This window comes from Antechinus flavipes, chromosome 5, assembly GCF_016432865.1.
Source record: "Antechinus flavipes isolate AdamAnt ecotype Samford, QLD, Australia chromosome 5, AdamAnt_v2, whole genome shotgun sequence".
NCBI classification, from domain to species: domain Eukaryota; kingdom Metazoa; phylum Chordata; class Mammalia; order Dasyuromorphia; family Dasyuridae; genus Antechinus; species Antechinus flavipes.
The window spans coordinates 237,862,898-237,880,830 of NC_067402.1; the positions used below are offsets into that span (position 1 = coordinate 237,862,898).

Below are 17,933 nucleotides of genomic sequence, written 5' to 3' on the forward strand. Positions count from 1 at the left end.
TTTGTTGCTGTTCAGCCATTCAGTCATGTCTCACTTTATGTGATCCCATAGACTTTGTTCATGAGGCTTTCTTGGCAAAGATACTAGAATGGTTGGCCATTTCTTTCTCCATTATTTACAGATGAGAAACTGAGGCAAATAGGGGTAAGTGACTTGCGTAGGATCACACAGCTAGTAAACTATCCTGATTTTAACTCAGGTCTTCCTGACTCCAGGATCTGGGCTCTATCCATTGTGCCCCCAGCTGTCCCTACAAGCTTGTCATAGTAATCTCTAAAAACCTAGTCACCCTGTGCTGGCTAGAATTCGTTAGTTGTTATTGACCCATTCATCCCAAAATAATTGCACATTGTGTGTTTACTTCCACCCTCTTAAATTTATATTACATCTTAATTGTGGGGAAAAATGGGAATCAAAGCATAAAGTATAGATACCCCAATTGTTATCATATCTTTCTTCCCTGAAACAGTCCTTTTCATCATGCCACACACATAGCCACTGTAATGGATTCTAGTGCTGAACATTGATGATTAAAATACATGGAAATACAGAAAACAGAAAAAGAAATAGAAAAAAATGAGGGGAAGTAAGGAGGTGTTAACAGTTTTCAACATAAACATATTATGACATAAAAATGGAAGGGCTAAACATGGACTTCAAAATGGGGGGATGGGGTTTCAGATGGTTTGCCACCCAAACAATGATTTCTTACTATTGCTTTTAAAATACAATATATATACACATATATGAGTCCTGTATAATTCTTCATGATCCCATCCGGGATTTTCTTGAACAAAGATATTGGAGATGTTTGCTGTTTCCTTTTCTGGTTAATTTTACAGATGAGGACACTGAGCAAACAGGGTAAAGGACTCCAGGTCTGTTGCTCTATTCATTGTGCCACTTAGCTGTCCAATACCTACTTTTTCCACTTCTTAACTAGAGATCTGCCACTAGACAATGTACATACATGACTATGCATGTGTAGTACACACACACATACACATTCTCTTGTCTTTCAGTCTAATGGCACTGATACATAATTGCTTGGAAACAGCTGAGCTTAAAATATCATGTGCCTCCTTTGTTGGTCATTGTCATTTTGTTGCTAGAAGGACTCTGATGCCTACTTCTTTTAGCAACTCACCTGTCTACACGAAGCTGACATACAATGCTGAGTGCATCAACCACTCCTTCTTCTTTCAGTTGTCGACAACCAATGGATGTGGCAATAAAACATCCAGTTCTGCCTATTCCAGCACTGGAAAAAAAAAGGTAACATAATATCTGATATTTTATTTTTATTCTTCCAAAGTAGTGACTTCCAGCATGGTAAATTCTAGAAATTCAACTCAATTGCAACCAATATCTAACATATAGCCCTGATGAGTCATCTGGGTCACTGGGAAGCTTAACAACTTACTTTTATCACACAAGCTAGTATCTCTCTGAATTGTGATTGAAAGTCTAGGGCTTTTTGATATCCTCACTCCAGGCCTAGTACTCCAGCTCTTTCAAGTTGTTATACTCTTTTGAATACATTGTCTCTTTTGAACCTCAGAATAGTCCTGGGAATTCAGTGATACAGGGATTATAATGTTCATTTTTCAGATGAGATTGATTATTGAGGATCAGAGAAATTAAGCGACTTTCCCACTATTTATGTCTGTGTCATCTATGCATCAAAGACAATATTGGAACTGAGATGGAGGCAGAGAGATTAAGTGACTTGTCAAGGGTCACACAGTATCTGAGGCAGTATTCAAACTAAAGTGTTCCTGACTCCAAGCCCTTGTACCACAAAGCAAAACTCTATGTTATTCAAAATTCTGAATAATTTTACCATAAATTTAATAAAGATTCATCTTGGGCAATATGCAGGTTTGGATATTAAAAATTTATGAAGATTTTCCATTTTTTCAAGGTTGAGAATTAGTTTTTATATCCCTCACCACATGGTAGAAGAAGAGTTTTCTTTCTTGAGTGCCTCTATGAGGTTATTGAGACAGCTAGGTGTTTCTGTAAATACAGTGCTGTGCCATGAGGCACAGAAAACCTGAGTTAAATATGACCACATATACTAGCTGTGTGATTCTAGAAAACTTACTTAACTTCCTCCAGCCATAGTTTCCTCATCTGTAAAATTGGGGTAGTAATAATACCCACTTTTCAGGGTTATTGTGAATAAAATTCGATGAGGTTTTTAAAGTACTTGGCAAACCTTAAAGTGCTATATAAATAGTATTGCTATTGTTACCTTCAAGTCCCATGGAAATAACATGATCCAGTGATAGATGGTGAGAGGGAATTCAAAACAAATTGAGACGCTCTATGGAATCATTACTTGACTTCACTAAAATATTTGCCAATATTACTCATGCATACTTGGTAAATTCCATGTTCTACCCATTTTGTTGTTGAGTTACTTGAGTCCTGTATAATTCTTCATGATCCCATCTGGGAATATTGGAGATGTTTGCTGTTTCCTTTTCTAATTAATTTTACAGATGAAGACACTGAGGCAAACAGGGTAAAGGACTCCAGGGTAAAGGCTCTATTCATTGTGCCACCTAGCTGTCCAATACCTACTTTTTAGCTAGAAATGCTACAAATATCCACTTTGTAACTAGACATTTGCCATTAGACAATGTATGTGTACATTACCTGCAGTGTACAATTATAGGTCCTCTGCCAGAAGAGGCAATCCTGTCATCTTCTACATCCAGCATGAGTTGGAGAAGGGGCTGAGCACTGTTGGGAGTTTTATGATCCGGCCAGGATGTGTACCAATAATGCTTCACATGTTGGGTGTGACTTCCTTGCTGAAAAGAGTAACAATAGCAACAAAAACATACCTCAGCTGCACAAGGGACCAAAATGATATCCAGTCTATGGAATGAACTTCAAGGTGATTTGTTTTGTTCCAAATACTAAATAAACAGCTTATTTAAAAAGTGAAATTATTAGGTCTAATAAGAAGCATACAAGATGAGAAGGCATAGATGAGATGCAATCAATACATCCACCATTGACTAGATCACAGATACATCCCTTATAGTATTAAAGTTCTCATGTGATCATTTGGAAATATTTTTAATATACTTTGAAATATACTTTGAAAAGATCTCACTTTGACAAAAGTTTTACTTAGATGTGAAAATGTGGCATTCTTTCATCCTTAAAAATTAACAATTCTTAAATTGACATTTATGATTTTCATTCTTATCACAAACACATCACTTAATATAAGAACATACACATAACTATATACAGACTCTCTTTTATTTCTATTTCTTCATGACATAATTCTAAATGTGTATATATGTATATAAATACACATGTGTATATATATATATTTGACATGATTGATATATATATATATATATACATATATATATATATATATATCTTTTTTTCAAATTTTCTCACGAGAGCTAGATGGTGCAGTGGATAGAACACCACCCCTGAAATCAGGAGGACCACAGTTGAAATCTGGCCTCAGACACTTAACACTTAAAAGACCCTGGGTAAGTCATTTAATCCCAGTTTCTTCAACAAAAAATGAAAAACAAATTTTCTCAGTGAAATCAATAATTATCTAGAGTTTATTTAACCTACAAATGCTGATCAATATAAGACTGATATCTTTGGGGTCAATTATCATACAGTAAAAGTAATTTCATGGCCATATCTAGCGTATTCTCAAACATCAGTGAATAACATGTAATTTTGCTGTGACAGTATAGTCTGGGGAGTCACTATAAATTAACTCTTACATTTTTGAAGATCTGACTAGTACCTCTGTCTTGTCTTATTATCCACCAGCACAAATTTTCTTTTTCACAGTTTTCAAGCCTTAGTGAATAGTGATCAGGTCCAAACAATTTTTCCTCCTTCACTATGGTAATACTTCATATGTGAATAGAAAAAATAGTTGAAATTCTATTTTTAAATGTTTTTCAACAAATTAAATCAAGAATCACTTATCTATGAAAAATATCATAGCACCTCATCATGAATTTAAGGATCTAAATTCAATTGATTTACATATTCAAATCGTTAAAAATAAATTTAGAATTTTATTTTACTTTATTTTACAATTGTAATTTTATTGGATTTCCTTTGAATTTGGTATGATTATTTTATTTCAAAGCATATTTTATAGAAAATAATATATTAGTAATAGATAACAATTTTATTATATAACATAATGCAATTGATTTATTATAATCTTATTATTTATTTTGGAGAAGGATCTTTCTTACCTTTAGAGTAAGGTTTCGGACAGTATAGTTATCACATTCTTTCACACCATGAACCAAAACTTCAACTTTACCATAAATCCCTCTCTTTTCTGGCCAGTAGAGTACACATTTCTAGAAAAAAAAAAAAGTACAACTGAGAAAATATAAAGAGCTTTTATTGGTCTTGGAACACATTTCATTCAAAGAAGTAAATTTTTTTTTTTTTGAGTAGCATTGTTCAAATTCAGTCCTACATCAACTGCTGAATTATCTATAAAGGACAGGGAGAGAGCAGACTGAAAAGGAATGATGGAAAAGTGTTTTTTAACTTCACAACAAACCAGATTTAACCAGATTTAATCTGAAGCCAAATTAAAATAAGTGTTATTTTGCCACTCTAATAGGGCTCCTACCTTCATCAAACCAAAATTTATTTCAAAAGAAGTACTAAATGCTGGAGATCAGGAGTTCTTAATATTTTTTCATACAACACAGGCCCTTTCTCTCTCTCTCTTTCTCTGTGTGTGTCTCTCTCTATTTCTCTCTCCTTTTTGTTTAATCATCTCTCTACTTTATAGGCATTGCATTTAGAGGCTTTCAAAATCTGATCTTAACTCTGTCTTAAACTTCAAATAGAATATTTTCTAGAAGTATCAACTGTAACGGGCTGAGGCTTGAGTTGATGCACTGAGGTCCCAAGCACATGAGGCTAAATAGTAATTGGACCATACTCTATTAACACATAAGCTTGGAGAAAGAATGGCCTCCGCCCACTCTTTGTGCAAGTCCTGATGTGTTGTATAGGAAATGACGATTCTGGTGGGTGGAGGCAGGGGAGTGAAAAAGGAAGGGGAGGAGAGCTTAGACTTCTCTCTCTCTGCTAGCTGGCTTCCTGTCGCAGCTCCCCATATTGCTATCGCAATCCTTCTTGCCCATATTGCTATTGCAATCTTTTTTCACCTCTTCACTTCAATAAAGACTGAAGATTTTTCTCTTAACCTGAGTTCCTGACTCCGGCTGATTTTAAATACGCGGTCATTACAATCAACCTGATTGTCCTTTGAAATTTTTTTCTATCAGGTAATCTCTGTAATTTTGCCCATCTTGATGCAACTCCTTCCATTACCTCCATTCACTCGGTCCATTATATTTCAGCATCATTTTTCTAAGTAATACAAATCTTGTTGATCTCCAGTTTTCCATATGACTGCTGGAAAACCTGTTGATTACAGGAAGCTCCTTAACTCATATTTTTAAAGGTAACTTTTTATTGACATCTTTTATCTTTATATTACCTAAATTCCTTACCTATTCCCTCCTCTCTCCCTCCTCCTAATCCCAAGAGATTTGATATGATATATCCAGACTACCTTTTTGTAGGAAAATTGGCAATAAGATTTAGTAATATGACAAACACAGAAAATATTCAGTACACATCCAAGTTCATGGTCAGTAATATTTTAGCTCAACTTATGATTTCACTGGTATAAATATATAAATGTTCTTAACCTAGTTGTTATTTAGTTAGTTTGAATAACTATGGAAACACAGATTGTTTCCACTTATGCCTAAAAAATACTAGAATCAAAATAAACAAATGAACTTATAAAATATCACCCTTCAAATTGAGTTAAAATATACATCTTTAGATACACCTCTATTATTTCATCAATCAGGATTTTAACTTCTCATTAGAAATACATATCTTTGGAGTGGTGGGGTAGAAAGTAGGTAAAGCAGGGTTTTTAAAGCACAGGTATAGTTTCTGAGTCTTCTCTTTCTCAGGTAGCTTTTCTTTACCCACTGAATATCTTGTTTTTCACATTCATTTCAGACTTCTTTTTAAAAGAACTGCTTACTTTACTAATTATAGGCATAAATTAATTATCTTAATGTTACAAGAATTAACTGGGGAAGGTGGAGAAGGAAGACATATTGAAAGGCTATCATGATATCCAGAAATATGCCACAATAAACAGATATACAACCATTTCACCAAGTGAAATCTTGGATTCTCCACCCCTCTTCTCCCAAAACATTTTTTCCTTGCTGATTGCAAAATATTGAATTTAATTAAATGTCAATATTGTAAGACACAGAAAAAACATGCTAAAACACAACCTCTTCATTCCCTTGGCATTTCTAACTTGTACAATGCTTAAAATCTACCCATTTTGAGAAAGGTAAATGCTATTGACCCATATACCCAACTTCTTTCAAATGACACTGCAAGATCCAGAAAACTAAAGGATATCTAAAATCTGTGCCCCTTGGAAGATGCCCAGAATAATTACAAAGCCATAATAATAATAATATGATATTGGGGAAATAAAAAGTTCTGTCATTACCTATCTTGGCATATGAGCTTCATAGTCCATTATCAGACCTAAGCAATATGCTTCATCCTGGGGGACTAGATATCATTGTCAAGATGAAAAGAACCAATTCACCAGGCATACAGCACCCAGTGGAGGAGGCTTCTAAGTTTCCTTGATAAAATGTGACTTTCCCAAGACTTCATTAGCCTCTTGAAAGTATTTTTTCTTGACTCTTTACCAGCAAAGCAATGGGCAACCAGAACTGGGTTCTTATTGTTCCGAAAATGATGATGAAAATGAAATAAGGGAAATAAGATAAGTCACTAATTTCAAAATAACATATCTGATATCATTTTCATCATTAACTCCACTCATATATTTTCCCTAGAGCAGGGGTTCGTAATCTTTCTGGTATCCTGAAACCATGGGTGCCTTCTCAGAATAATGTTTCTAAATGCATAAAATGCATAAAATTATAAAAGAAACAAAAAAAACAAACCCCACCTGAAGTCCCTATTAAGTCACTTTTTTGATCTTTAAGTTACTTTTATTCTCTCATACTAAGTTATCTGATCCAAGGTGTCTCAGGACTTAACTTTCATTTCAAATGACTTATACTTTGAATTACACTAACAGTTAAAATATGAAGAAAACTTGGTCAGATTCAATTTTTAAATCATGGTAGAAACAGAAAGTTTCTGAGATTAAAATCAAAGCTCTTGGACTTGAATCCTGAATGGTACAAATTATCTATGAGACCTTCTCTTTGATTCAGCATTTTCATTTGCAAAATGACAAGAGTTGGACCTCAGCTTGAAAGAACCTTCTAGCTCTGAATTTATGATTCTTTAGCTCTGGGATTCTTAAGCTAGAGTTCATCACACACACACATTTATATTTAATATAATTTTAAATAATTTTTTCAGTAATTTTTGTTTCTTTTGTAATTCCCTTTTAATCTTTCTGTTGATTTTGTTTGTGCAAAAACATTCTTTATAAATAATTTTAAAAATTTCTTTTTTTTAATACATATTGCTTTATGAATCATGATAAGAGGTAAGCTTTTGTATGGTTTTCTAGGATTCTCTAATTATATCATCTTATCACCTGCAAAGAGTAATAGTTTTGTTTCCTTATTGCCTATTCCTTAAAAGGGAATTACAAAACTGGGAAAAAATCTTTACAGTCAATGCATACCTTCTGATAAAACACATACCCATATGTCAAATTGATAAGAAAACAAGTTATTCCCCAAGTGATAAATGGTCAAAAGATATGAAACAGACAATTTTCAGATGATGAAATTGAAGCTATCTGTAGTCATATGAAAAAATGATCCAAATATCTATTGATTAGAGAAAGGCATATTTAAACAATTCTGAGATATCAACTCACACCTCTCAGATTAGTTAAGATGACAAGAAAAGATAATGATAAATGTTGGAGGAAATGTGGGAAAACTGGGACATTAATACATTGTTGGTAGAGTTGGGAAATGATCCAACTGTTCTCAAGAGCAATTTGGAACTATGCCCAAAGGGCTATAAAACTGTGCTTACCCTTTGGCCCAGCAGTGCCATTATTGGGAAATTATAAAAAAGGGAAAAGGACACATATGCAAAAATGTTTGTAGCAACTATTTTGTAGTAGCAAAGAATTGGAAAATGAGTAGATGCCCATCAATTAGGGAATGGCTGAACAAGTTATGACATATAAAGATAATGGAATATTATTATTGTATAAAAAATGATGACCAAGATGATTTTGGAAAGGTCTAGAAAGATTTACATGAACTGATGCTGAGCAAAACAAGCAGAACCAGGAATATATTGTACACAATAACCACAAGAATGTACAATGATCAACTATGAAAGATTTGGTTCTTCTCAGTGGTTTTGTGATTCAAAGCAACCTCAATAGACTTTGGACAGACAATGCCATCTGCATCTAGAAAAAGAACTGTGGAGAATGAATGTAAATCAACACATGCTATGTTCATTTCTTTTTTCTGTTTTTTAAAAATCTCTCCTATGGTTTTTCCCTTTTGCTCTGATTTTTCTCTCCCAACATGTTCCATAAAGCAATGTTTATTAAAAATAAATAAATTTTTAAAACAAACTGATAATCCTACATAAAAAATAAATGATTCAATAACTTGTTAGAAGTAGATTATAGGGAAAGGAAAATGTTTAAATAAAAACCAGTTATCATCAACTAGTTAATATTCCTCTTCTCCTTGATTCTTCTCCATTCTTTGAAACAGAATTCTTTATGTAAAGAATGCATTTTGGGCAATAGCTTATTCTTCTGAGGAGATGGGGAAGAAAGAAAGGAAGAAAATTATTCAATTGATTGAAGAACTAAAAGGAAAAGTTATAAAAGGATCCATGCCAGGGAATTTGAGGGAAAAGGGATTATTAATATCAAACTAACTGAAATGGACAAATCCCTCCTTTCCGCCTTGGGCCAGCAGAAGAAAGTTTGCTTAGTTAGATTGGGGATTTGTTTTGTATTTCAAAAGACCAGCTCAACAATGCCCTTAAGGGCATCTGCTCCAGGTGGGTGGTACTGGGGGGGGGGGGGAAGGGGAGGGAGATACTGATCTATCTATGTTAGAATATCTGCTCCCACCCTCCTGTTGTAAAATGCTAATCACAGATTACAATGTAACAAGCCCAACAAAAAAAAATGTTTATAAGGCTGTCTTTAGTTCTGTAAAGGGACGGAATTCGACCATTCCGGCCCGAGCTCGGTACCAAATAAATTCTAAATCTTCCTCATTGCGGCTGTCTTGAATTTTATTGCCTGGGCTATTTCATAACCAAACTAAATCACATTAAATGGTGTGGGTTTCGAGAAATTATATTGGCAATCTCCATGCCTTTGCATAAGTACCCCCAACACACACTTCCTGCTTCTTATAATTCTTAGTCTCCTTCAAAATACAGATGTGGTACCTAAGTCTTCATAAAATCTTTCATGATCTTTTCAATACCCCCTTACCCAAGATTCTAATTAATTCTTTTCTATAAGAAGCCTTTCCCAATTTCTCTTACTTCTAGTGTCTTTCCTTTCATTTATTTACTATTTATCTTATATAAAGCTTATTGTATCCATATATTTGGGATTTTTTTACTCTATAAATATATTTTTAAAATTAATTATTTTTAATACATATTGCTGAATCATTTTGGAGAGAAAAATCAGAGCAAAAGGGAAAAAACATGAGAAAGAAAAAGAAAAGAGAAAAAAGAAGTAACATAGTATGTGTTGATTTATGTTCAATCTCTATAGTTTTTTTTTCTGGAATATAGGTGGAATTTTCTATCCAAAGTCTATTGGGATTGCTTTGGATTATTGAACCACTGAAAAGAACCAACTTTTTCATAGTTGATCATCATACATTCTTGCTTGTTATTGTATACAATGGATTCCTGGTTCTGCTTGTTTCACTCAGCATCAATTTGTTTTAGCCATATATTTGTGATGAGGTCCTGGGTAACTAGGTGGGGTTGGCAGAGAAGGCCTTAAGTACTGATAAGATTGTTTCCTGAGGCAAGCAGAGATGAACACTGATGGAGATCAGTCTTAACCTCTGTGGAGCTCTTGTGTAACCCCACCTTACTGTATCCAATCAGATAGCCAAGTTATGATGTCAAACCCCCAAGGTTAAATTTCCCCTATAAAACTGCTCATCTTTTTGAATCCCTTTTGGGTTAGCCTGCCAATACTCCTCTATGAATTTAGCCTGCTAGTCAGTGGTATATCTCCAATTCAAGGTGTATACTCTTTCTCTTGGTTAATTGTGAGTTCTATTGGAGAACTTATCTTTATTGTTCTTAATTGTTAAAACCCCTTTCTTTGCTAATTATAGGCTCTCCCAAGTATATTTCATATTTATCACTCCTAGTGCCTATTTTATCTCTTCATTTTGTTTGTAACCTCTTATGATAAATTAAAAAAAAATCTTTTGGAAAAGGAGAAAGGCCATTGTGAATTCATCACATGGCTGAATTCCAATATTTAGTATCAATTGCTCTACTCAATTTCATCATTTAATGTGGCAGACATGAATTTCATCATTTGCATGATATCTCCCCATTAGATAGCAAGCTTCTTGAGTCTTTTGACTCTTTCCCCACTTATACTCAGCATTTAGCACAATTGCTTGCATATAATAAGTATTTGATCAATGTTTATTTTTTACTTCTTGAAATCATTTTGTATTTAAATATCTCTCCTACTAAAATATAAACGTCTTGACATCAGGGACTGCTTTATTTTTTCTTCCCCACCCCCCACCCTTTATGGAGGTATGTGGTTGAATTGAATGGACTCTTGTTCTTTTTCTCCTCATTAACCTCTTCCTCTTCTTCTCTGTCCTTCTCTTCCTTACATATCAAAGGCAAAAGAAATGTTCAGGAGTCTTTCAGATAAAATAAATTAGTAACACTTTCTTTTAAATATGAAACAGGTTTGAAAGTGACAAAATTCATTATTCATTCATGGAAGAGAAATACTAATCAAAAAGATTCTTCTTTCCATCATATATGGAAAGTGCATGAGAAAATAAATAGGAAAAACAGTTTCCCCAGTATGTTAATTTATATTCACACAAGAAATTTCTATTTAAATTTTTTTTTATCATAACTTAAACATCATCTAACACCAGAGGGTGTCAACTTGCCCAGTCTTTGGCATTCTAACATTTCTAAAAGAGACAGTTACCCGTTTCCTCTGAAAATAATAGAATGTTATCTAAATATATATATATTTATAAAGCTTGGCTGATTTGTAATAACGAAGTGATTCAGCATTGCCAGCACACTCTCCAGTTGTGTTTCCATGTGTACCTATAGTATCCACTCCTGGAGGAACTGCATTTTTAGAAGGAGTCAAATGGTTTGAACTACTTTCTATTGAGTTCTTGCATGGCTTTAGTATATTAAATATTTATGGTTTCACCAAAATTTATTCTGTAATTGTCAATTGATCAACAAATTTGTTGACATATTTAAGGCATTATATTAGACATTGCAGGGAAAATGCAATATGAAAAAAACCTATGTGAAAATATGAGACAGATTCTGCTAAATAGCAAATAAATATTATAATCATTAAATGTAAAAGAAATTCAAAGAGAGAAAAGATCACTGGGGCTGAATAGTTATGTGGGCAGGATTCATGCTTATATCAATCAATAAACATTTATTAAGTACCTACCATTCTACCTGGCATTGTGCTAAGGGGATATATAAAGCAAAACATAGCTCCTGTCCATGAGGAGTTTATAATATAATGTGCAAACAAATATATGCAAAGCAAGAGATTTTTAAGATAAGTAGAGCATTTAGATAGTTCTTACTACACCTAAGTGGATCATTCCATAGACATCGACTGAAACAATTTTTATATTTATGTAATGCAGACTTGCCCTTGGAGCTGGGGAAAGCAGGGAGGGAAGAAAGCAGGAAAGAAGCCACTCACTCACTAAGAGAGGGGTTCAGCAGATGGTTTAAGGTCACATAGGGGCTGAGAATGGAGAATTGAGGGCAGGAGGAAGAAAATAGGGATCAGAGACAGTCATCTGGGGCACTGACTTTTAAGTCAAGTGAAGTCTGTCTTTCAAGTCCTTGATCCAGGGAGATGGCAGTGGCAATCTCTCTACAAGTCTTGGAGGATTTTTTTTTTTTTTTTTGAGTGGAGAGGAGGTGAGAAACCAAGGGCTGAACTGAGGGGCAGGAGCAAAGAGAAAACATATGCACTGAAGTTAACAGCATGTTTTTTTTTTTTTTATTGTTTTTTAATGTGAACTTCTTTCAGAATTTTTTTATATAAAATTGAGCTTGTGTAATGCAAATTTACATAAAATAAGAACTTGATTAGCAAAGGGAAGACACTGGACATTAAGAGGGATCAGAGAAGGCTTCCTGTAGTATAAATGGAGGATGAAATAATGTAAATCCCCTGCCCCAGGCATGGGGGGATACTCAGAGAGAATGCCTTTAGTCAAAAGATGGAATGTCTTGTTTGTGGGACATACAGGAAGCTAGTATTTATCAGGGGGTATATATCAGGAGGGGTGTGTGTGTGTATACATACGTCATATATATATGTCAGCTAGTAAATAATCATGGTCACTACTTCTCAAAATAATATTTTTTCTACATTCATAATTGAAGGCCATACTATATTTTAGTTTTAGGTTAGTGAAAATGATGATGTAATTGTTTCCCAAGCAAGTTCATAGATCTTCTGATCCTGTGCATACCAGGTTAAAAATCATTATTTATTTCTTAAAGATGTAATAATGGTAACTAATGATACCTAGATCATTATTTATTTCATTCAGAAGAGCAATCAAAAAGAGATTACACTCCTATTCTTAAAGTCTTTCTCTCATGATCCTTTGTGATACAAAGGTAAATATGGGTTCTCAGAGCTACACTAGAAAAGTACATTAACCTGTCCTACTAAGCTAGAAAGTCATTGAGTTTTCCAAGCAACAGAAAGGCTCATGAGGAAATGAATCAGAGCTATGACTTTTTTAGTCATAGCAAAAGCATGAAGACCACATCTAAGGTGTAGATGGGTTGAATTGTGTATTAGTAGAATGAGCATCTACTGATGAGGACAATGCAGCCTCGCCCAGAAGAGCATCTGCATTGTCCTCATCACTACCACAACAAAATCACAGAAAAGTAAACTATATTAAATATTTAAAAGTAAATATCAATTGTTTCCCTAAAAGATTTCTTGAATATCTTAGATTTCTCTGGATTTCTCAAAGATACTTTCTAGAATAGTGAGGTCACTAGCCCTCTAAGTTCTTTCTTCCTCAGTTGACTACTATTGTATTGAGGTTTGCTTTAAAAATTCTACTTCTGTGTAGAATATTTGCTTGGACTGATCTCTCTTGAGCATTGTAGATTTTAGCCAACATTTTTTCTCTAGTAATAGTGTAATGTAATTTTAAAAAATACTTGAAATACTAACATTTGGAACATTTGGTTTGAAGTACCAACATTTAGCACATTTGGTTTTGCTCTAATGGAATTCTCTTATTTGTCTGATTGAAGTAATTCAAATATTTAAATTTCTAAAATTTATATTTTAAAGACAAAAAAGAATCTTTCTTCCATCCATTTTTTCTCCTTCAAAATTTTAAGAAAATCTTGGTAATAAAATTAGAAAATATGGTATATTTTCTGCCAAAAATTTCTTACAAAAATGTCAAGATAATTTATGAGAACATTAAGCCTAAGAATTCCTTCTCCTCCCTCTAAATTAGGAGGAAATGACAACCTTCTGTTCAAAAACAATGACTGTAAATACTAATTGAAAGTCAATGCAACTTTGGTAAACACTCAGTTTCCTCATAGTCTGAAAACAACTAAACATTTCTTTCAAGCTATTATTCTCTCTGTTTTGTTTGAATATGTGACATTTCTGTATTTCCTTTATAATATCATCTACACATTTCTGGACAGTCTAGACATACCATGAAATTTCATTAGATGTCAACAAGGAAAACTGCCCCCATATTTACTTCAACAACTATCATTGGCATTGATGCTTTGAAATTACATACAGCAGGATATATTGGAAAGATATAAATCATAATGTTTTGAACATATTAATTCAATGTATGTATGTTTTTGAAAGGCATTTTGAAAGGCAAGAGGCTAAATATGAAAGGACTCTTTCTCATGTCTGCCCTTAAAAATTTAAAAGGAAACAAACAGAAAAAGCTTCATTAATCCTAAAATAGATGACTTTAAATGTTGCAAAGTGCTGGAGACAAATTATCTCATCTAGTCCTCACAACTACACTGAGAAGGATACTAAAGATAATAGTTTTCCTATTTTATAGATATGAAAGTGAGGGTAAGAGTAATTAATTCACACATTCACATAGATGGGTTCAAGGATAGGATCCAAATCCATGTATTCCTAACTCCAAACCTAGTACTCTTTCTACTGTTTTATACTATCTCTGGGATATAGACATAATTAAAAATCTCCACTTAGTTTTAATGCTAAGAATATATAGTTTTATAAGGTTACTGGAAGTTTTGATGTATTTGCAAAAATTGAGAAATTGTTGTTCCACTTGTTAATCCTTTGCTCTCAAAGAGGTCTATGACACTGAAAAAATAATGTCATGACATGAAAGTAAGCTGGATTTAAATGAAAGTGGTATGTGCAAAGTCACCAATCTTACTTTCTCCTAAACTATTATCTAGGTTCAGTGGCAAGATATAGATCAGGAAGACTGGAAATAACCTTGGATATAGTAGAAGGCCTTGGCTTTTTTAAGCTAAGGTCTTTAATGGCCTCAGTTTGAGTGAGGCATTGCCCAATCAGTGATTAAGGCTAAATAAGAAAGGAGGCAGAGGCTGATCTCCTTTATCTTGTATATGTGTGTGTATGTGTGCATATATGTGTAAATATGTATACAACACACACATAAATCTGAGAGGGAAAAACTTCATGGCTTCTGACCAAAACAGAGACAATTGCTATTTACATTTACTCTAAGTTAGTTGATCAAGGTCCAAACAATGACCAAGTGAGGCTTGACCTGGGACTAATTATTGGCCAATCAAGGAGAGCCAAAGTAATTTGGGTTTAAGCCATGGTCCTTGCCTGCAAACCCTAAGATAGAGGTTTCAGTGATCAAAATTTACATTCCTTTGCAAAGTAAATAGAATAAATAATTCCATCCACATTTAACATAGGAGGAAATTAAGACTCAAAGAGGTCAAGGGATTGGACCATAAGGTATGCTAAGTGTGTGATACCATATTGAACTGATGTAAGGGAAGGGAAAGAATCTAATTCACTTGCATGTTATGGCATCATCTCCCTGATGTCATGGTCGTCTTCAAGAATGAAGAACTACAACCTCTGGGAATAGGGATAGGAGCTGCAACTGGAACTGGCCAATTGAGCAATATAGTTCTTTTCTTTGTCCCACTTAGAACATAGATAAATGAAGGAATTTTGTTACAACTTGGCCTTTGCAAAGGTATAGTCATTAATAAAGTTTTGACTTAATATAACTTCTAAACACACACTAACAGTACTAACGTACTTTGGTAAGGCCAAAATGACAAATGGACTTGGTAATGGCAGTGGTAAAAAAAGACAACCACCATTTAAATCATCAAGGCTAAACCAAGAAGGCCAAGACAGATGTTGAAAAAAAAATAATGAAGAGGAGAGTTTGGAGAAAAAAAGATTTAGATTCAAATACCAGCTGTGACATGTATTATTTGTGAATCTGTTCCAATCCCTTGATATCTTTGAGTCTCAATTTCCTTATATGTAAAATAGGGATGAAATTATTTATGCAACCTACCTTTCAAAATTGTGACAAACAAACCATTTTATAAACCTTGAAGATTTTTTTAACTAAATAGCAATTATCTTTATATATAAATTTAAGCATTATTATGTGATCTGTGATTTTATTTCCCAAGGAACTCTTGTTGAAATAAATTCCTCCACTAACTCATGCTGAAACCTTTCTGTAATTTAGTATTGCTATTATTGTTGTTGAGACTTATAAGTTGTGTTTGACTCTTTGTGATCCCATTTGGTGTTTTCTTGGTGAAAGTATTATAATGGTTTTACATTTCCTTCTTCATATCATTTTATAGATGAGGAACTGAGGCAAATAGGATGAAGTGTCACACTTCTAGCAAAAGGCACACTTCTACCAGGTTCACACATCTACCAAAGTGTCTGAAACTGGATTTTAATTTTTGAACATGAGTTTCTGATTTCAAGCCCAGTACTCTATTCATTGCCTCTATTATTATTAATATACTATTAAATATAGTAGCAGATAAATATAATTATAATTTATGTCATTTATGTACTCTGTGTGATAGAAACTTATTGATACATCTTACTCGGATAGATTGAAACTCTATTATAAGTGATCTAATGACTCTTATTTTTCTATCTTACAGAATAGAAAAAAAATTAATATGTACCATTATGCTGACAAATTAAAGGAAGGCAATTCATGACAGACTTCCACAATGATGAATATCCTAAGATTCTTAAGTAATATTGTGTCTGATAAATATTGCTTTGGATTTTTATTTATTGATAAATATGCAACATGACAAAATAATTGTTTGGGGAAAACTACATTTCTGCTCCCTACACACCTACATTATTAAGGTAAATAGATTATAAAGTAGTAATTTGGTCTTATTTTTCTCCATTAAAATTCATGAGATTAAAAAAAAATTCAGGAAGCTAAAATATGAGAATATACTTTAAGAATACAATCTCACAACAATTTACAAAAAAAATGGTTGGAAGAATTATGAAGACAGTATCATGAATTTTATAAGGTATCTTTAAAAGAATATATTAAGATGGAGACAGACCTAGAAGTAATTAATGATACAGTAGACCAAAAGAGAATAGAGAAAAACAAAAGATATGAAACCAATCAGAGTCAAGGAATCAGAGGTGGAGGAAGTGACAGAGAGGGAATAGAAAAGAGAGAAACATTAGCTATGTGGTGAAAGAGAAGGGAGCAAGGAAAAAAAAGAAAAGAAAGACAGGGGAAATGAGAAGAAAAGGGAAGGAAATTAGAGGGAAAGAAAAGTTCCAAGGGAGAAAGAGAAGAGAAAAGATGGTATTCTATACTATACTATAAACCAGGTTTGTTTCAGAATATTCAAAAGAAAAATAAAGACTGAATGGTAAATGACAGACCATATAATGAAATAAATCTCCTGACTTGTTTTTTATATAATAGAACAACAGAGTCAAATTATTAACACTATTTGGTAAGAAATTGTACCACAGAATTTCACTTTGGAGAGACCTTGTGAAATAATGGAAAGAGGATTCACATTCTGCCTATGATGCTTATCTGTGTGATCATGGGTTGACCTCTCCAAACTTCATTGTCTTCATCTGTAAATGGGAATGTTAATTTTTATATGACCTATTTCTTTGGGCTGTTGAAAGGAGCAAAATTATAAATTTTCAAGACTATAGAAATGTCAGCTATTTTGATGACTTCAGAATTATTGGCATTAAACAGTAGGATCATAAAGTTTCATTTACTATGAACATGCTCAGGATTATTCCATTCTTTACAAACACACACACATGCACACATGCATTCATTTAATATTGCCATCCCTTCATCTTATGTCTTTCTTTCCTTAAATTGCTAACATCTATACTAGAATCATTTCTACTAGTTGTCTCCACTTTCTTATCAATCTTATTTACATCTTAGACTCTTGCAATCTAATTTCAGACACTTGTCATTTGACTGAAACTTTGTTCTCTAAGATTCTAAATTATCTCTTAATTGCTAAATTTGATGACT

General features: G+C 33.3%; 1 protein-coding gene across 4 annotated transcripts in view; it reads right to left on the bottom strand.

The window, feature by feature from the left end:
- The window catches only part of PTPRR (protein tyrosine phosphatase receptor type R), a 394,529-nt gene that overhangs the window by 47,303 nt on the left and 329,293 nt on the right, over positions 1-17,933 (bottom strand). For all 4 annotated transcript variants that reach the window (XM_052000767.1, XM_052000768.1, XM_052000765.1 and 1 more), the window contains 3 exons: positions 4,266-4,376; positions 2,665-2,822; positions 1,148-1,261 (listed from right to left, as the gene is read on the bottom strand). In XM_052000767.1, coding sequence (XP_051856727.1) covers positions 1,148-1,261; positions 2,665-2,822; positions 4,266-4,376 — 383 coding nt within the window. The remainder of the gene's footprint in view (positions 1-1,147; positions 1,262-2,664; positions 2,823-4,265; positions 4,377-17,933) is intronic.